Consider the following 21,681-nt stretch of genomic DNA (forward strand, 5'->3'; position numbering starts at 1 on the left):
GAGGTATCAAGGGATCACAAATTTAGCATTGGAGGGCAGCGTGGAGGGTAAAAATCGTAGAGGGAGACCAAGAGATGAATACACTAAGCAGGTTCAGAAGAATGTAGGTTGCAGTAAGTACTGGGAGATGAAGAAGCTTGTACAGGATATGGTAGCATGGAGAGCTGCATCAAACCAGTTTCAGGACTGAAGACCACAACAACAACAACAACAACAACAACAATCACTGAACTGTTTACAGTAACGCACTCTCTGCCCTACCTTTCTATTCATAACGAGGGAAAGCCTGAGATACGGTGCTCTAGGCACACTGTGGATCTCGGAATATTGAATTCCCTAATGAATTCCGAAATGGAATGACACATGCCATTCGCGTTGAAAGTTTGTTAATTTCCGTCATGCGGCCTTGCTGACGTCGGAAACCTTGTGACTTGAATCAGCTGAGTATAACTGACAGCGCCACCAACGCACTGCTCCTTTATAACTTGTGTACGCGATATTACCGCCATGTGTGTATGTGAGTATCGCTCTTCCATGACTTCTGGCACATCAGTGTAAAATTTTCTGAGATTTTACGATTCCTCCGCATCTGAAATTAAAAGTGTTTTCTCTTTGTCTATCTTAACAGCAAAGGCTGTGCCATCTATAATTTTTTCATGAACATTGTGTAGAATTTTTAGCAGTATATAACAATATCATTTTGTTCGTGCAGTCTTACGTTCATCTTTAACACCTACAGCTTTTGCAACTCATACCGTTCATCGTCTTAATTGGCAGGGCCCGTTTATCCTGTGCTATCTAATCTGATACAATAAAAATTTTAATTACATGTTCGAATACCGAGTTTTTTTGCCATTCTGTATCTGACTATCGAAATAATCCGCTGATTAATAAGAAGGTGAACAAAGGGTGTTGTTAATAACACAGCTGCAACAGCGAGAGTGCGTCGCTGTGGTGCACAGCGAGTACCTGCAGTCAGGCATGCGGCCAGCCAGCAGCAGCGGACGCTACTCACACTGGACCCTGAGCCTGAGCGGCGCGCTGCGCGTCTCCCCCTCCGAGTTGGCGGCGGCGCACGAGTAGTCGCCGTTGGAGGCGCGCGTCACCCCCAGCAGCAGCAGCGTCCTCAGCGACGTCACCACGCTGAACGAACTGTCGTTGCGCAGCAGGCGGTCCTGTGGGCAAAAGGCGCGTTACCAAATTTATGCTGAGAGAAGCGTAATGCGCCTCAGATAATGCAAAACAAAATGAACCGTACTCTTTCTCTACGACAGATTCAGTGAGTCGGACTACAGCAACTTAGGCTACAAATACATAAAAAGAGTTCTTTTAGAAATGAGTAATCGCATAACGAATTTGGTCGACTCAGACAGCTGTTGTTGTTGTGGTCTTCAGTCCTAATACTGGTTTGATGCAGCTCTCCATGATTATTCTGTGTAAGAATCTTCACCTCCAAGTAACTACTGCAACCTACATCCTTCTGAATCTCTTGGTCTCCCTGTACGGCTTTGCCACCCACGCTTCCGTCCATTACTAAATTGGTGATCCCTTGATGCCTCAGAATGTGTCCTACCAACCGATCCCTTCTCCTAGTCACATTGCGGTGTGGGGAAATATTTGTCTGCTCTACTTAGATTGATTGTACCACAAATTTCTCTTCTCCCCAATTCTGTCCCGTACCTCCTCATTAGTTACGTGATCTACCCGACTAATCTCCAGCATTCTTCAGTAGAACCACATTTCAAACGCTGAAGCCATCAGACCACATGGGTTTGCGACTGTCCAGTTTCCATTCATCCTATGGCGCTCCACAGCAACGTCTGGTGAGTACCTTTCGTGTGCTATAACGCACTGTCTGTCACTGTATACACAGCGTTGAGGATGTGGGACTACCTGGCAAACACTACTCCGTTTGATAGGTGAGCTGAAGTCATCGTTGACGTGGTTTGCTGTTGATCTAAATGCCATCTACCGTGTAGAACACGATCGTACGGACATCTGTTGACAGTTTGTACAATTATATCGTGTATTAGACACAGAACGGGGAAATAGAGGTTTGTTGCCTTAATTTTTGACACCAGTATACATCTCCAACGTCACGCAGTCTGTCAGTCTTTTATATGTATATACCATCATCACTGCCACAATGTAAGTCACATACGCATCCCGCGAAACTTAGTTTTATTTTTATTTTTATTTTTATTTTTACTTACTTGGAGACGCTAAGCAACATTGCTCTTTGTAACTAAAGTTGTAATCGGACCCAGACAGTTGGGCTCTGATGGTCCGATAACAATTACTTTCTTCTTCTATCACAGCAAACCGCATATCTTATTTACTCATTAATAGCTATAACTGAGATCTTAAAAAAAACGTTCAAGGCTGCAGTCTGAATAATGAAAAGGCACAGATGTGTATAGGCAGATGTAAACAATGTATTGGCAGCAGGCGTCCAGCAGAATACAATATCTTTTTCTTAAAAAAAAAAAGAACTACAATTTGATATGTTGGGAATTGGAAGTACGTGACTTTAACAAATGTTTCTGTAACAATTAATTGGACCACGATCGCTTAAATTTACATTATATATTCACATTACCGGTTACGGCAAGTAGCTGCTATCTCCTGATGTGCCTAATCCACTGAAATGCTTTGCAGCGATATGTGACAAATACAGATACTCAGATTGGACTTCAAACCGTTGCAAGAGTAAAGATCACAGTGCTACTGGAAAACGTGCTTAAAAACTGCTCTTTTAAAATTCAAGTTGGAGAGACAACAAGTACATCTTATGCTAAGACGCATGGTCTCGCAGAGGGTCCGATTCTGGCCTGTCTTGTATTTAACTTGTACGCCAACAATGCAGTCCGTCCCCTGTAGCTGAATGGACAGTCTGCCTTCGGCAGGGCAACAGAGCGGACGCGTACGTGTTGACTTCGTGCGGCGCGCGAGCTCGCCGTGTTTACTTTCTGACGGCCGTTGCTTCAGTGCCGGCTTACCTTGTACGATCCATGGCGAACCGTTACCGTAAATCAACACTCCGATTTACTTTCTGCAACGATTATGCCCGACCCAAAGCACTCGAGGTGGAGCGTTTTCTGCGAGAGGAAGTGAAGATCCCGGCGACCGATATTATCGGCATACATTTGTCCATCGTGAGCAGCACGGTCTATGTTAAAATCATTAACGACGGGGCGTGCGAACGCATACTACGTGAGACCAAATAGGGGCTCCGCTTCTGTCACGCTGATGGCAATGTGGGGGAGGTAACCGTCGACCACGCAGGCTTAGGTATGCGAACAATACGCATTTTCGAATTGCCATTCGAACTTCCTGCTGAGGAAGTCGTCGCGGCACTACGCCCATGCGGCACAGTCCATGGCCACACTGCGGAGAAGTGGACGCAGTTTCGGACGTATCCTGTCCTAAACGGGGTCCGACAGGTCACCATTGATCTCAGAAGCCACTTCCCGTCCTACTTACAGATCGGCGGATGCCGTGCAATAATTATATACGACGGCCAGCCTCGGACCTGTTCCGGGTGCGGCAAAGAAGGTCACCTTAGATCCGAATGCCTACAACGGCGTATTACGCAACTTCCAGCTGCCGAAGAACCACCCACGTCGCAACCTACAGTGCTACCGGTGACCTATGCCGCTGCTCTAGCTTCTCCTACCACTTTGCAACGTCGCCCGGTCACCACAAACGATGCCACCAACGAGCCCGACCAGACACCGACGGAGAGCGCCTCGGACGACCCGCCGCCTCGGCCGGCCATCGACGCCGCTCCGAAGATGCCGGCGCAACCAGACGCTGACCCTGACCTCGGAAACACGATGGAGATCGACTCGCTCATCGTTCCTACAGCGGCCTTTCTGCCAGAACGACCCGACTCCCTTCCGGCGTCGGACACGGAGGGTCGCACAAGGAAACAACGTTCCCCGAAACGTCGCAAGCGAAGACGTCGCACCGTTTCCGGCCAAGAGGAGGCGTTACAAGTCGAGGAGGGCGTAACGGTCGACCAGCACGAGGCCTCAGAACCCGCTACTGCTGACGAAGACGTAATGAGCGCGGAGACATCTATCAGTGTGCCTGCGCCCCGTGCTGACGCTGAACTAAATCATGAACGTATCACAGGCGACACAACACCACGCACAATTACAACATCTTCGGCAGACAACATCGATACACCAGTTTCCGCTTCTACGGCGTGGCACGAGGAGGAGGTCAAGGAGCAGGACCCGTTACGGGACCCTGCGCCGTCATGGCCGCACCACTAACCATACTCTCCCCAGACTCCGCTGCGGGTCAGCGGGATAACGTTCCGCTGCGACGCCCACACCCTTGCGCGGACGGCGTAGTGGACCAGCCTCCAGCAATCCGACACCAGGCCTGCCGGATAGCAACCATCAACACCAACAACATCCGTTCCAGGGTGACAATCCGCCTTATGCAGGAGATGTTCTGGGCTTCGGATGTTGATTTCGCCCTTCTGCAGGAAGTTCACTTGGCTAGTCTCTCGGATATCAATGGCTATACCACCCACGCCTCCGCGAGTAATCCTATGGGCCTCGGGGTGGCCATCTACGTCCGCCACGGGATTTCTGTAACCGATGACGCCTTCCTTCCATCAGCTCGGGGCATGGCACTCATTGCCATGGGGACACGCATCATAAATGTCTACGCTCCCTCAGGCACCCACCGACGGCATGAAAGAGCCCAGTTTTATTCAGAGGAAATCGCTCCCCTGTTTTTAGGGCGTTATGACCATTGCCTACTAGGAGGTGATTCTAACTGCGTTCTGCATCCTAAAGATCAGATTCCCCACTATACTACATGCCAGGAGCTACGTGTAGTGGTGCGAGACCTCCTGCTTCACGATACCTGGGAAGTTCAACACGGCGACCTTTCTGGCCATACCTTTCTTACAAGTCATTCCGCAAGCCGACTAGACAGGATATATGTCTCACAAACTCTTAGATCTGCGATACGGGGCGCCGAACGCTGGCCGCTGGCCTTTTCCGACCATTGCGCTTACATCTGTACGGTCCTCCTTCCGCCGCAATCAGTATGGCGCAGCCGTGCGCCATGGAAACTCAATACCTCACACTTGCATGACCTAGCGTGTCGCCAACAAGTCACTGAAACGTGGACAGCCTGCGAACGACGCCTTCCCGGCTACCACTCGACATTGACATGGTGGTTGGACTGCGCCAAGCCGGCGATCCGGAGGACACTGATGAGATACGGGAAGGACATGGCCGACTGGCATCGCACCACTGTTGACTTCTATTACGCGATTCTCCGAGATCTGGATGCTCAACCGCCAACCCCGGACAACCTGTTGTAATGGCAAAGAACTAAGGCGAAGATAATTGCGCTGGCACGCCGGAAACTGCAAGGGGTTAGAAATTCCATCCATGCATAATATAGTGTCCGACAAACGAAGGCGTCGTCGGCAGATCATCAGCACTCTGACCACGCCTCATGGCACGCAGGTGACCACTCAGAATGACATCGTCCACGCATTCGTCGAGCACTACCGTCGTACATATAGTGATGAAGACGCTGAAACTGCAGCAGACGACTCAATTTTGCATTACGTCACGCGCACCCTCCTCCACACGGAGGCGGATGCTTTGACAGTGGCGGTCACGTTAGACGAAGTCACCAACGCAATCGCCAAGGGTGCAGTCAACAGATCGCCCAGCATTGACGGCTTACCGATTGAGTTTTACCGTACCTTTCGGGACCTCATGGCACCACGGTGGACGACTATGTATCAAGAACTGATGACATCTGACCAAGCAATCCCACCCGCCTTTGCTGAGGGCATCATTATACCAGTCCACAAACCAGCCCGTGGTTCGATGGTCACGAGTTACAGACCGCTCACCCTACTCAATGCCGATTACAAGATTTTCGCGCGCTTACTGGCAATGCGGCTCCGAACTACACTCCCTCATATCCTCTCGCCAGAGCAAACGACGCCTGGCGGACAGGTTAACATACAGACTGCCACAGGGGAATGCCGCGACTTAATTGCGATAGCGGCGGCCTGCAGACTCCGGGCAGCGGTCGTCGCTATAGACTTCGACAGCGCCTTCGATAAAGTGCGTCATCGTTTCCTGTTTTCGGTGGCAGCCCGAATGGGCATCCCCCCTACGTTTCTCGACGTCATCCGGCGTCTTTACGACAGTGCCAGTTCACGTGTCCAAGTCAATGGACGTTGAGCAGGGCCCGTACCTATCTGCCGTTCGATACGGCAGGGGTGCCCCCTCTCTACCCTCCTGTATGCCATTGCCCTTGAGCCCCTTATTGGGGGCTTGACGACCAAGCTCTCTGGCATCACCCTACGCCAACACACGTTTCGCTGTCGGGCATATGCTGATGACCTCCTCCTCCTCATTCGCTCTGGCTCTGAGATTCTGGAAGTCCTCGAATTGATTACCCGTTATGGCGCTGCCGCTGGCAGTGCCATGAATGTCGCCAAATCTTCTGCAATGCACATTGGACGAGGCCTCCAGGAGGGTGAAGTGGCACCCCTGCAGCTTGTGCGAACTTTTCGGTACCTGGGCATTACCTTTACCCCCACGGTCACACGCACAGCGGCAACGAATTTCCGTCGCCTGTTACACGTCATCCGCAACGACGTCCGCCAGAACTTCTTGCGCCGCCAGGACACACTTCAACGGATTGAGTTTATTAATCTTTATGTGGCATCAAAATTGGTTCACATCGCGCAAGTTCTCCCTCTGCCAACTGCAATTGGGCGCAACCTTCAGGCGGCTTTTGGCTATTATCTCACGGCTGGTTCAATGTTTAAAGTCCGTTATGAAACACATACCCTGCCCTCACGGTATGGTGGCGTCGGGCTCGTCAATGTCCGTATGCGAGCTGCAGCCTTGTACATGAGTGCCATGAGAAAACAGTGGATGGGCCAGGGTACATCTCTAACACGCAGCTTGCTTGAGGTCCTCCTACCTGCTTCCACCTCACCACCGGTGAGGCCATATCGTGCCTTATTTGTCCCATATTTCGACCTTATTCGTCGACTACAGTTACATACATACCAGTCTCCCGGATACACGCCCACCTAGGACTAAGGATTTTTACAGCCTGTAGCTGCGCTGTGTTCCCCGGATGGAGACCAAACATCCCTCCATCCAGTGGCCCATAGTGTGGACTACCGTCCACCAGCCCTTCCTCCCTACGAACGTCCGGGCACTGTGGTATCACATAGTCAACAGGAAGTTTGCCACGAAGCAGCGCCTGCACAACATTGGCTTGTCAGAATCCCCTCTTTGTCTCCTTTGCCAGCAACTGGACACTGATGAACACGGTCTGACATGCGCCTCATCGCAAGATGTATGGCGCTTCGTGCAGCAAATCATTGCCTGCTATCTCCGGCTGCCACCAGACACAATCGAACCTCGAATGTTTCTCTACCCGGAGGACCGACATTTTCCCGCCGCCAAATGTCGTGCTATTACGTGGGTCAAAGGGTGGTCGATCGCTTATCTCTTTCATGAGGGACCTAAATCCCGCCTCGACTTCTGGACCTAGTTACGAACAGCCCATTCAGCTCTCGAAAACACGCCACGTTACCGAACGGTATTTGCTAACTATCTTCGAGCGGTCTTTGTTAGACCTCCACTGAGTTGGTGGGTGCCTGGCTCAGAGGGCACCCACCCCTCCTCCACCGGCGGTGACTGAGTTTCAACCGCCTACGATCTATTCTACTTCTGACCTCCGCGGATGAGAGAGCGCGTCGCAGATTGCGCGGATTTTATTTCTTTTTACTTTTCCTCCTTCCTTTCTTTTTCTTTAACCAGAATTTATATTTATTTTCTCTTTCACATATGTGTTCCCATAATTTCATGATATTAGTGAATCTTACAAAAACACATGCAAATAAATAAATAACAACGCCTTCCACTACTGTTGATTCCTGTGTCTCCCACTTCCCTAAGCACCACTGGATCGGTGGTGGTGAGGGGGACACTGTGGCCAGGCCTCAGGTTTCGACCCCTGCCCACTTTGCCCCCCGAGCCCCCACCGGTCCACTACATTAAAAAAAAAGTCGGTATACAAAAAAAAAATTTTAAAAAATGGTCAGCGTGACGTATTGTCAATCCTCTGGGCCCGGGTTCGATTACCGGCTGGGTCTGGTAATTTTATCCGCCCAGGGACTGGGTGTTGTGCTGTCGTCATCATCATTCTATCATCCTCATCGACTCCAGGTCGCCGAAGTGGCGTCAAATTGAAAGACCGGCACCCGGCGAACGGTCTGCCCGACGGGGGGCATTAGCCATACGATTAAATTTAAAAAAAAAGAAAATCAATACAGTCACCACTGATTCCGTAAGTCAGCTACATCAACGACCTAGCGAAACAAACTAGAAGCTGCACATTCGAAGAAGGTAAACAGACACCCACTAATGATCCAGGATAACTTGACCAGAATTACAAGCTCCGAGACTTTGCCAAAGCCCTAACCAACAAAGTGACAAACAGAGAAATGAATACAATCATCCGCTACAAAAAATTATTTCAACCTAATATTTGAGTGTGTCTCTTGACAGATCCTTGACTTAAGGAAACACCTAGAACTGACAGGACACAAGTTAAAATTGACAGGTAACACATTAAGGACCATGAGCTAGTGCTAGCTTGGGATCACATGCCATACCGTCCTGCGTCTAGCAGCGATGAGTCAAAGGGCCACTTGTAACCCACTGATGCCTCTATAATGTTTCCTAAGTGCGCGCAGTCTAAAGTGCCTTTTCTACTGTCATATCTGTTCTCAGTTTAGTTTCAGTTTCAGTCAAACTGTTGGTTTTTCTTAAGTGTAAACATGAAACACTGAAACAGAGACTGAGAACTAACAGGACGGATAGACCCATTTGCTTCATTTCAGTTCTTAATATTCCTGAGTGTACACAAGTGGATCACGCCCAAGTCGTTTCTCATGTCAGTTCTCTAGAAAATATTACACAGTGCACGTAAACAACTGTCATAATGCCCAAGGTCTACGGTTTTGTTATCGAGTTCATTGACATTTATAAAACTTTACGGTGTCTGTGGAACAAAAAAGACGCACGCTATCACAATGCTAACGGTAGAGAAGTCGCTTACACTTTCCTATTAAAGAAATACCAGGAATACAAAATTAATTGCCTGCGATCGCCCTATAACAAAGAACTTAAAAAGGCTGAAGACGGTGAAAGGAATGGAGCAGGAACTGGAGATATATACAAATGTATGGTATTACGATCTCCTTTTGCTCACCAACTAAACGCCGACTGTAACAAGTGTTAATACAATGCACCATGAGGAAGAAAACCAGGAAGCGGTAAGTACTTAAAAAAGCAAAGGTGCAGATACATTTTTATTTCACATTGCTACTTTATTTGAAAAGTGTTTGTTTCCAGCAGAAAAAAATTATCCAAAATATGTTTCTTGTACAGATTCATCTTGTCATTCAACTCGTCCTTCATTTACAAAATATTCCACAATCTTTTTTGGACAATATTTGGAATCATTACTAACATTCCCACTGCCGGTGTCATTTTGTAGATTTACTAGCCATTGCACTTCAATAATCTCAACTGAATTCATATCATCTAGATCGCGTCTGATGTGTCAATGTCAGACAGCGTTAATAAGAAAATGTGAATATAACAGCATGTGAAGACGAGGATAGTCATACGTTATACGTCATTCAGATGTAAAGCAGAATGGAATTCTAAATCTATTTGACACTATGCCAAACGCATATTCGACAAATCTTCGAGCCCTAGTATTTTGAACTTAAAGACCATCCGATCGTAATTCAACTATTACGTATAAAATGGTTTAAAAAGTTTCGCATTAATTCCCGAATGAATACATACCGAAGCTTGGTATCACTATCTTTTGGAATTCCATCAGGAAGTAACTGCAAGCTGCTGGTAGTTAATCTTTCGTGAAACGTAGTTTTGATAATTACGCACCCATCTGATACAGCTTCATTTGTTCCTACATCACACAAGTTCCTTATTCGAATCCACAACAGCATTGAGAATAATATTGTGAAACTTCTTGTAATTCCACAACAGTGATCCACTTCCTGCAGCTGTAATTATGCCAACATGCTTGCCATTAACAACTCCTAGACAATGTGGAAACTGCCATCTATGACGAAAACCTTCAGCAACTTTTCTCCACACGAATTCATTGCGCGGAAGCTAAAGCAAAGACAAACATTGAAAACAGTTACGCAATACCATGCACACGTGGTTTAGGGATCGCCGGCACGGTAGCTCGGTGTGTTCGGTCAAAGGATTAGCTGCCCTCTGTTATAAAAAACTGAGTTAATGGATAAACGAGAAACTTAAATAAGCGACGTGGCACGTCCGGAACGAACACTTACGAACAAAATGAGATAAAAAAGTTAAAAACGGTAGCGTATTTTATTAGTAATGAAAACGTCATTGGTCCCAGGTTCGAAACATACCACCGTGTAAATTTTTATCAGTAATCAGCACTGCCGGCCCCAGATTTCCGCCATAAGAAGTCACCTTCATTCTGCCAACGGCCTTGTCAGAGAGGGCGGAGAAATGGACAGAGGCTCAGGGCATTGTCTTGTCCCTAGGCTTGAAAACTGCCCCTAAAGGCGGAAGAATCAGCATTGATCAAGCGCCTGAGGATTCAGAAGTGAATGGAAACCACTTCATTCCAGACACGTAATGTGCATCCACAGGACATGTGGCCAGTAACTAAAAAAGTGATATGACCATCTCACCATTGGCGAAAGATTCCGGAATAGCCCTCCATTCGGATTTCTGGGAGGGGCCTGGCGAAGGAGGGATGACCATGAAAAAAAGATTGAATAACCAATGAAAGGACAACGTTCTGCGAGCCAGGGCGTGGAATGTCAGAAGCCTGAACGTGGTAGGGAAGCTACAAAATCTGGAAAGGGGAATGCAAAGGTTCAGTCTGTATGTAGTAGGGATCAGTGAAGTGAAATGGAACGAAGACAAGGATTTCTGGTAGGATGAGTATAGGATAATATCAACAGCAGCAGAAAATGATATAACGGGAGTAGGATCCGTTATAAATAGGAAGATATGGCAGAGAGTGTGTTACTGTGAACAGTTCAGTGATTGTTTTGATCAGAATCGACGGAAAACGAACACCGACTACGATCGTTCAGGTATACATGCCGGCGTCTCAAGATGAAGACGAAAAGGTAAAGAAAGTATATGAGAATATGGAAGACTCATACAGTACGTAAAGGGAACTGAAAAACTAATTGTCATGGAGGACTAGAATGCAGTTTTAGTGGAAGAAGCAGAAGAAAAGGCTACATGAGAATATGGGCTTGGGACAAGGAATGAGAGAGGCGAAAGACTAATTAAGCTCTGTAATAAATTTGAGTTATTAATAGCGAATATACTGTTCAAGAATCACAAGAGGAGGATGTGTACTTGGAAAAGGGAGGATGATACGGCAGACGGAGATTCCGAAGTCAGATACTGTATTGTAAAGCGTACCCAGGAAGAGATGTAGATTCAGATCATGAAGTAGTAGTGATGAAGAGTCGGCTGAAGTTTGAGAGATTAGTCAAGAAGAATCAACAGGCAAAGAATTAGGTTCAAATGGTTCGAATGGCTCTGAGCACTATGGGACTTAACATCTGAGGTCACCAGTCCCCTAGAACTAAGAACTAGTTAAACCTAACTAACCTAAGGAAATCACACACATCCATGCCCGAGGCAGGATTCGAACCTGCGACCGTAGCTGGCGCGCGGTTCCTGACTGAAGCGCCTAGAACCGCTCGGCCACAGTGGCCGGCAAAGAATTGGGATACCGAAGTACTAAGGAATGACGCGATGCGCTTGAAGCATAGGGTTATTTGGTAACCGTGATAGCGTTACGGAGATGTTTAATAAACTCAAGTGGCAGACTCTGCAAGAGAGGTAATCTGCATTGCGGTGTAGCCTGCTGTGCAGGTTTCGAGAGGGTGAGTTTCTGGATGAGGTATCGAATATATTGCTTCCCCCTACTTATACCTCCCGAGGAGATCACGAATGTAAAATTAGAGAGATTAGAGCGCGCACGGAGGCTTTCAGACAGTCGTTCTTCCCGCGAACCATACGCGACTGGAACAGGAAAGGGAGGTAATGACAGTGGCACGTAAAGTGCCCTCCGCCACACACCGTTGGCTGGCTTGCGGAGTATAAATGTAGATGTAGATGTAGAATATCTCAGTGGGCAGTAAAGTTGAAGGGGACTGGACATGTCTAAAAAGGGAAATCACAGAAGTAGGAAGGAAAAACATAGTTACAATGAAGATGACTGAAAAGACACCATGGTTAACATAAGAAGAACTTTCGTTGATCGATGAAAGAAGAAAGTGCAAAAATGTTAAGGCAAATTCAGGAATACAGAAGTACAAGTCTTTTAGGAATGAAATACGTATGCAGTGCTGGGAAGCTAAGACGAAATGGCTACTTGAAAGTGTGAAGAAATCGATAAAGAAGTGACTGTCTGAAGGACTGACTCAGCGTATAGGAAAGTCAAAAAACCGTTCGGTGAATGTAATAGCAAGGGCGGTAACATTAAGAGTGTAACGGTAATCTCCTGTTAAATGCAGAGGCGATAGCGGGTAGTTTGAAATGGTACATTGAAGGCCTTTGTGAAGTGGAAGATTTGTCTAATGTGATACAAGAAGAAACAGGAGTTGATACAGAATAGAAAGGGAATCCAGTATTGGAATCAGAATTTAAGAGAGCTTTGGAGGACATGAGACAAAAAAAGAAAGATGGGTTAGACAATATTCCATCAGAATTTGTAAAATCACTGGGGGATTGGCAACAAAACGACAATTCACATTGATGTATAGAATGTACAAGTCAGGCGACATACCATCTGCCTTTCGGAAAAATTTCATCCACACAATTCCGAAGACTGCAAGGGGTAACAAGTGCGAGAATTATCATACAATCAGCTTAACACCTCATGCATCCAAGTTCCTGACGAGAATAATGTAAAGATGAATGGCAAAACAAAAAAAAAAAAAAAAAAAAATTGAGGATGTGTTAGATGACGATCAGTTTCGCTTTAGAAAAGAAAAAGTCACCAGAGAGCCAATTCTGACGTTGCGGTTGGTAATGGAGGCAACACTGAAGAAAAATCAAGACATTTTCATAGGATCTGTCGACTTGGAAAAAGCGTCCGACAGTGTAAAATCGTGAAAGATGTTAGAAATTCTGAGGAAAATAGTGGTAAGCTATAGGAGAGACGGGTAATATACAATATGTACAAGAGTTGAGGAGGAATAATTCCAGTGGGCGGTCAAGAACAAACTTCTCGGATGAAAAATGGTTTAAAACAGGGTTGTAGTCTTTCGTCCCTACTGTTCAATCTTTGCACCGAAGAAGCAATGACGAAAATCAAAGAAAGGTTCAGGAATGGAAATAAAATTCGGGGTTAAAGGATATCAATGATAAGATTTGCTGATGACATTGGTATCTTGAGTGAAAGTGAAGCAGAATTACATGATCTGCTGAATGGAATGGACAGTGTAATGGGTACAGAATATAGATTGAGAGTAAATCGAAGAAAGGGAAAAGTAATGAGAAATAGCAGAAATAAGAATAGTTAGACACTTGACATCTGGGTTGATGGTCACAAAGTAGTTGAAGTTATGGAATTCTGCTACCAAGGCAGCAAAATAATCCGTGAAGGACGGAACAAGGAAGACATCAAAAGCAGACTAGTACTGGCAAAATGGCATTTCTGGCCGAGAGACGTCTCTTAGTATCCAACATAGGCTTTAATTTGAGGAAGGAATTTCTTAGAATGTACGTTTGCAGCACCGTCTTGTGTGTTAGAGAAACACGGACCGTTGGAAAATCGGAACAGAAAAGAATGGAAGCATTTGAGACGTTGTGCTACAGACGTACGTTGAAAATTAAGTGGACTGATGAGGAAAGGGATGAGGAGGTTATGCGCAGAATCGGAGAGGAAAGGAATAAGTGGAGTCACCGACTAGAAGAAGGGACAGGATGGCAGAACATCTATTAAGACATCAGGATGTGACTTCCACTGTACTAGAGGGAACTGTAGAGGGCAAAAGCTGTAAAGGAAGACAGAAACTGGAATACATCTAGCAAGTAATTGAGGAGGTAGGGTGCAAGTGATACTCTGGTATGAAGAAGTTGATACAGAAGAGGATTTCGTGGCGGGTCGAATCAAGCCATTCAAAAGACTGATGACTGAAAAAATGCGAATTTCTCTATTAATTATTAATGACTTTATTTTCATTTATTTATTTTTTAATTTCAGGAGAACTCGCAGACCGACAATGACAAAGATGGAGATGATGAACGTTCTGTAGAAGGTCCATCGTCAGATCAAGAATTTAAAAGCCCCGCACCATCTCCATCAACAGGGAGCGATCGATCGATGGGAAGCAAGCGGTAGTAAAAAGAAAGAAGTTCCTTCACACAAGGAAGTGCTACAATTTGTGGCTGAGTGGCTGAAAAAGGCTGACGACAAACCAGTAGGAAAACATGACCGCTTTGGAAAGCATATTGCCGATTAATTGAACCATATGCTTCCAGAAATGGTATCTTATGTAAAGAAATTTACAACCCTTGCTATATTTGAAGGGCATATGAAAATCTTGAAAATCTTTTCAGTTGGGCGTTGCAGAAATTTTCTTTGTTATGTACTTACTTTTATTGCTTGCATTGTCTGTTTATTGCATTTGCCTATTGAAAGGTTGCTACACTTGAGCCACAGCGCCAGAGATCGCGCTAGAGAGTATTGTTCCGCCGCCTCCACTGGCAGTGATTATTGAGAACTCGTAGTGGGCAGTGCTTTGGGAGAACTCGTGGTAGTCAGTGCTGAGATGTCGTAGTGAGGAGTGTTTGTTGAAATGAGCTAGTAGGCAGTGCTTGCTGAGATGTGATACTGAAAAGTTCTTGTTGAGATGTGATAGTAGCGAGTCGGTGTGGAGAGATTGTAATGTCTAGAGTGCTTTTCATCAATATAAATTAAGGTAACAAACTACTTTTCTTTTCTTTCTCATTATTTCAATGTCCTGAATAATGCGTCATTACAGGTTCAGTCAACAAAGCATCTGGCTTGTGTTCTTGTATTAGAGTGTAATTCTGGTTTTCTTGAGTAATTATGGTATTTCTATTTTCTTTAATTAATTCAGTATAAATGATATTTAAAATTTCTTGTGTTGTTGAAGAAGAACCGTGCCAGATGCGTACGTTGAGTCATACTTCCACACACAGAACAGTTACACTTGTGCTTTGGTTTCGTAGGTTTTATAGTTGCTGGGGACTTAATTAATTAATTGTGTTAATGAAAATTTCCATTTCATTCTTTGTTGTTGTTCTATGCAGTCAGATTGCGTAATAATACTAGTCAGGGCCAACCGTTACGAGACTTCGTAACTGAACAGACAGCTACTGAAGCAAAAAATTAAAAGTATTTGCATTATCTATTATAATTAAGCCCCCATGCACTATCCCCAAGGGGGCGACCCACCTCTCCCACCACCTGCTCAGGCGCCTCACCTGCAATCAATAGATGCAACACATTTAATTCAGATGTTTAATTTTCACAGGCAGCAGATCTCATCACTACTCAACATGGTACAGCAACTCCTGGCGAAACAAACAAATACAGGGCCACAAGCAACTACTGTGGCTCCGAGTACCATACCGCCTTTTCGTCTAGTTAATGAAAAAGAAGAGGAATGGCTCAAGTGGTCGAAACAGTATGAAGCCCACATTATTGCTCACAACGTGCAGGTACCATGAAACTACATTACTCTCTGCCAATCATAGGAAGTTCAGTTTTTCGCCTCATTCAGAAATTGTTCCCTAACACCACTCCAAGTGAACTTTCCTATTATCAGGTTGTAGATTCCCTAACTAACTATTATCACGAACAAGTGAATGTGGTGGCAGATAGGTACCAACTCTTTCATTGCAAGAAAAGGTCAGAACAATATTATCACTAGTGGCTAACAGATTTGCAGGGTATGACGAGGAAATGCAAATTCAAATGTGCTTGTGGTGCTTTATATTCTATTGTTATGTTGCGCGATGTGATCGTATACAATATAACTGATGTCAGAGCACAGATTTTGAAACAATCATATCCGTCATTCCAGCATGTAGTGCAAGTACTAGAGGTGATAGCCTACGCAGATGACCTCCTCCTACTGGTTGGCGGCCGTAGCCGAGAAGACATGGAGCCCAAGATAGAAAGAGCAATAGAAATACTACAACTCTGGTGCCGAAACACAAACATGAAGATTTCACCAGCTAAGTCAACATACCTTCTTCTAAAGGGACAACTTGTTCGAAATCCAACTGTCAGGATAGAGGGCTCACCAGTTCTCAGGCGACGCGAGGCTCGTTATCTCGGCATCATCATTGATGACAGGTGGTCATTCGGCAGGCACATCGAAACCGTAACTCAAAGAGCCCTACAAGTACTCAACAACCTCATCTCCATTGGACACAAACGTTTGCATCTCCCACCACATCTCATCAAACTTTATCTCAATAGCATAACTCTACAGCGGGTTACGGCTCGGGAGTCTGGGCACACAGGCTCACGAGGGTGGTGCCCGCCGTGACAGTGAGAAGAGTGCAGAGAAACATGATTATGAGATAAGTGGGGGCATACAAGACTACACCAGGAGGAGCCCTGTTAGTCATAATGAGGCTCTGCCCCTTAGATATCAAAATTCGGCAGCAGGCCGCTTGGTACTGGGCAAAGAAGGGGAATCGGGAGAAAACAGAGGAAATTCTAGGAAGCAGGACTGAGAACAAAGTTGAGATTAGGCTAAGAGGGGATAAGCTATGGCAACATTCGTGGGAAGGCGAAGAAACAGGGCGCAGAACCTTTGATTTCTTACCAGATGTTAGGGATAGGATGGGAATGTCATATTTCGAACCAACCCGGGGACTAATTCACTTTCTCACTGGACATGGACCCTACTCGACATATTTATGTCGATTCGGGAAAAAGGCGACACCCGCGTGTGACTGTGGTTTTCCGGAGGGTACTCCTGACCATGTAGTCTAAAAAAATGGCTCTGAGCACTATGGGACTTAACTGCTAAGGTCATCAGTCCTCTAGAACTTAGAACTACTTAAACCTAACTAACCTAGGACATCACACACATCCATGCCGGAGGCAGGATTCGAACCTGTGACCGTAGCGGTCGCGCGGCTCCAGACTGTAGCGCCTACAACCGCTCGGCCACATCGGCCGGCCCCATGTAGTCTACGAGTGCCCCCTTTTCAATGATGTGGCCTCAGTGTTACGTGACCAACTACCGCACAATGACACATATAGACTACTTAGACAGCACGACACCTTTCAGACTATTAATAAACTGGCTAACGTGGTATCACAGAAAGTCTTAAAGGACTATCTGAGAGAATTAAATTAGCACCTATAAGAGACCTACCCACACACCTATAGAGTCTGGTACCCTACTCCCAAACCGCCTGGGCGCGGAAAGGCCGACTTCCTCAGTCTTGAATCCGCCGCGCCTCATGATTTATGGGGAGTAGGGTGCAATCTTACCGATCTGGACAACGCACCTGATTTGACCTTAGGATAAGTTAGTTGTAGGACTTAGTTTTTAGACACTATCCTTAGGAACCTGCAGCGATCAACATCTCGGCCTGCCCAGCGTCAGGGGCACGGTCATTGGGGTTAGCTCAATGAGCAAGGCTCTATAGTAGGTTTATACTTTTCAACTGACACATTTGTGCTGCAGGCTTTAGTGACTAGTCCATAGTTAGGTTACCTATTTAGTAGTAAATTAACACACTAATTTGCCCAATTGCATTTTCCTTATAGCTTACCTACTAACTAGTTACTAAAATATAACTTAGAATAGCTGCAACTTGTATCACTGTATCACTATTTTCGGCCCACTAATCACATAAGGCAGTGGGATAGATTGTATAATTAATAAGCTTTTCTGGAAATAAAGATTTAAAAAAGTACTAGATCAGTACGATTCAGGTGTCGTGTCGGTCGATAAACTTGAGCAGCCACCAATTTGTTGGGTCGAGTCGTGCCAAGCTCGTGACAGGCCCATTACGTAGAAACACCCGAAGGGCGCCATGCCGCATAAACAGTTATCTAAAAGGCGAACAGAATTAAGTGATGTCCTCGGTGCTATTCCCAGCACAAACGCCAAGATTGCCCGTCCAAACAAACACAGTGTTATGCTTGTGACAAAAAGGTCACGTACAATACATATGTTTGCAAAGGAACAATCATAAGAGCTATGCCCACTCACAAATATCTAGTCATAATACCCATGTAATCAATGCAGTGTACTCAACCCCTGCTGCAGGCATTAGCAAAACAAGCAAATGAATAGTTTCTTCAGTGCCCCGCCAGTCTAACAAACGTATTTTTTTTCATTTGCAGCTTAGTGGAAAACATGTGAAATTTCAATTGGACACGATTGCCTCTGTTACATTGCTAAAATACATTCTCACATACTGGCCTCAAGCATTGCATAACATAAAGAATTCCGGAGGGCACGTGGGATAGCCTCACTATACAGCAAGGAGTGATTCTTGTTCAGAATGACAGTGGACAGTCAGGTGTGTTGATCCTAAAAGCTTTGCAAAAAAAGTGTTGCAGTTACTTCACCAAGGACACTGGGGATTGTTCCTACGAACCAGTTGGCGGGTCGACACTGTACTTGGCGGGATATGGACACCTAAAGAGAACAAATGCGTCACAGTGTCACGCATGTGCGGAAAATCAGTCCGCTCCACCACAAAAATTTTCTGCTTGGCCTAGGTTACAATCACCACGGCGATGTGTGCACATAGACCTTGTGGCACCTTTTGGAACACTCATTGGTTGACTGTGGCTGACTCTTATAGCAAGTTTCCTTTCGCTGTGCCAATGAACTCGACAATGTCACGTAGCACAATTCAGGTGTTGTCTTCTGCTTTTTGCCTCGAAGATTTGCCTGAAGTCATAGGGTCTGAGAGAGGCCTTCAGTTAACCCCAAATCAATTTGAAACATTCTGTGACCACAATGGCATACAATATCTTACTACCGCACCGTTCCATCCACAGTCCAACGGCAAAGCGGAACGTTTTGGCTGAACTTCGTACCGCACTCACCAGGGATCAAGCATTGCAACTGTTTCTCGTCGCGTATCGTTCGCATCCACGAGATGGACCACCACCGGCGGAATTATTTCAAAAATCACACCGTCTTCAGGCCACGAGTGGCCTACCGGGACCATCAGACCGCCGTGTCATCCTTAGAGGAGGATGCGGATAGGAGGGGCGTGGGGTCAGCACACCGCTCTCCCGGTCGTTATGGTGGTATTCTTGACCGAAGCCGCTACTATTCGGTCGAGTAGCTCCTCAATTGGCATCACGAGGCTGAGTGCACCCAGAACAATGGCAACAGCGCATGGCGGCCTGGATGGTCAACCATCCAAGTGCCGACCACGCCCGATAGCGCTTAACTTCGGTGATCTCACGGGAACCGGTGTATCCACTGCGGCAAGGCCGTTGCCCCGGAATTATTTCAAGGCCGCCGCCATAGGTCACCGCTTCACCTGCTCCAACTTCCTCAGCATCGGGATCCGAAGGAAGGCCACAAGTATCACTTTGCGTCACATGATATTGTGTTTTTCAGGGCTTTTAGCACCAACAGACGGTGGGAGTGAGGCGAGATCCTTCGTCGACTTGGCGCATGCATGTATCTCATTTCAGGCCCAGACGACATCACAATCAAATTCGTCATTGTCATGTGCACGGTGATCCTTCTCTATCTCTTCCCCCAGGTTCATGGATCTCGAGGACAACGCGGTCACAGCACCCGCCGGAGGGCGTCGTCACGACATCGCGGGACTGCCCCATGGAGACAGAACCTTCGTTCCTCCGCCCCTCTAGTCCTAAGATGGAGATGGACCCGCAGACGCCGCAGCAGCCGACGCCTTCGACGTCTTTATATGGGCCTCAGGAGGTGGACGCGTACCCTTCTGGGCGTTTTCCGGGGAACGTCTCCACCATAGCGAAGGCTGGATGGCTGGATAAGACCGGAAGCGTGACGTCCCCTGCAGCCACAGCTTCCGGCCCATCGCAGCGTCCAAGCTCCTGCTTCCCCTCTCGTTTGCGTGCTCCTTATACGACGACCGTCAGTCGCTTTGGGGGGAGGAATGCTATGGCGTAAGGTCAAGCGCCGGCAAGCCAGTCGGGAAGGATAGAGCAGACAAGCCCGTGAGAAGACGTCAGCTGACCGACCCTCTCCAAGACGACAAGGCGACAGCAGCGGGCGCTATGTGAAGAGGACATAGGCGCCGCGATCGACTGGTGACCCCCAGTTGAATAGTAGCTTCAACATTAAGCACCCATATAGCAACGACTTAGGATTGTGTATACTGAAGAAGATTGCTTGTTTTGTACGGTGCTCTTTCCTTGCGACACATCTGTGTCACTGCAAAGGTAAGTATTGTCTCTTTTCGTTTTGTAATAAAACTCATTAATACCTATTGTTTGAATGTTGTCTAGCGATCCGATTACGCAGGTTTCCTAACCGCCCCATGTTTGACGACGAGTAAGGAGACATAATAATATGACCGTCTAATTGGAACTTAATAGGGGACTCCGAGACCGTGGGCGCAAAACTGTCCTGCTGGTAACTTAGTAGTGCGGGAGCGACATAGTAATCACGAGCAGAAGCTGGCTATTACCGATTGTTTGTGGTGGTGACGATAGTGGTACCTCTGCAACGGCCGTTACGTAACTTCAACATTAACGCAAGTACGATTTATAACATTTAAAGTTATTTGCAGCAGGTAAAACCACATTAGTCTGTGTAATTAGACCACGACAGGGCCTGTATGAAACTACTTTTCACGGCGTGTCTCCATTCGGGGAGCCGGCCGCGGTGGTCTAGCGGTTCAGGCGCTCAGTCCGGAACCGCGGGACTGCTACGGTCGCAGGTTCGAATCCTGCCTCGGGCATGGCTGTGTGTGATGTCCTTAGGTTAGTTAGGTTTAAGTAGTTCTAAGTTCTAGGGGACTGATGACGACAGATGTTAAGTCCCATAGTGCTCATAGCCTTTTGAACCATTTTTCCATTCGGGGAGACGAGAAATAAACTTCCGAACTACTCCCTGTTTTAAGGCTAAATCAAAAATTTCAAACAACGAAGATAAAACCCTGTTATTAAACACTATAAAGAACATTCTATGTATGAAAAAAACGAGGCTGTAAATTATTATGTCATACTTCTTATTTCTTTTGAACACACTTTTAATCGTGGCTGCTTTCCGACATATATTAGTCACGACAACGCAACACATTTCCCATCTACTTCATAAGCTTAAGATTCCTGAAGGAACATACTGTACGATCGACACCTTCACTATTAAAAACCTGACCTTAAGAAGTATTCGCCATTTATCTGTTGTACCTAACATTATCACAACAAGCGAGAAACCGCAGCCTGTTGTTGCTGTTCAGCTCGCCAATGCTATGGTATGACCACGGTGATATAATCGTGAAGATGACACTACTGTCAACGATTCTCACTGAATGTAATCGGGAAAATATGTATGTGTGATCGTTATTCTTCCAGCAAACTTACGATTTTATCACT

General features: G+C 46.3%; 1 protein-coding gene and 1 pseudogene across 1 annotated transcript in view; both read right to left on the reverse strand.

Moving 5' to 3' along the window:
- LOC126260504 (hemicentin-1-like) overlaps positions 1-21,681 on the reverse strand; it is a 1,544,736-nt gene that overhangs the window by 23,042 nt on the left and 1,500,013 nt on the right. The window contains exon 9 of the mRNA XM_049957834.1: positions 1,018-1,175. Within this exon, the coding sequence (XP_049813791.1) occupies positions 1,018-1,175 (158 nt within the window). The remainder of the gene's footprint in view (positions 1-1,017; positions 1,176-21,681) is intronic.
- LOC126261505 (5S ribosomal RNA) lies at positions 19,475-19,592 on the reverse strand (annotated as a pseudogene).

The sequence above is a fragment of the Schistocerca nitens genome, chromosome 5 (genome assembly GCF_023898315.1).
Source record: "Schistocerca nitens isolate TAMUIC-IGC-003100 chromosome 5, iqSchNite1.1, whole genome shotgun sequence".
Taxonomy (NCBI): domain Eukaryota; kingdom Metazoa; phylum Arthropoda; class Insecta; order Orthoptera; family Acrididae; genus Schistocerca; species Schistocerca nitens.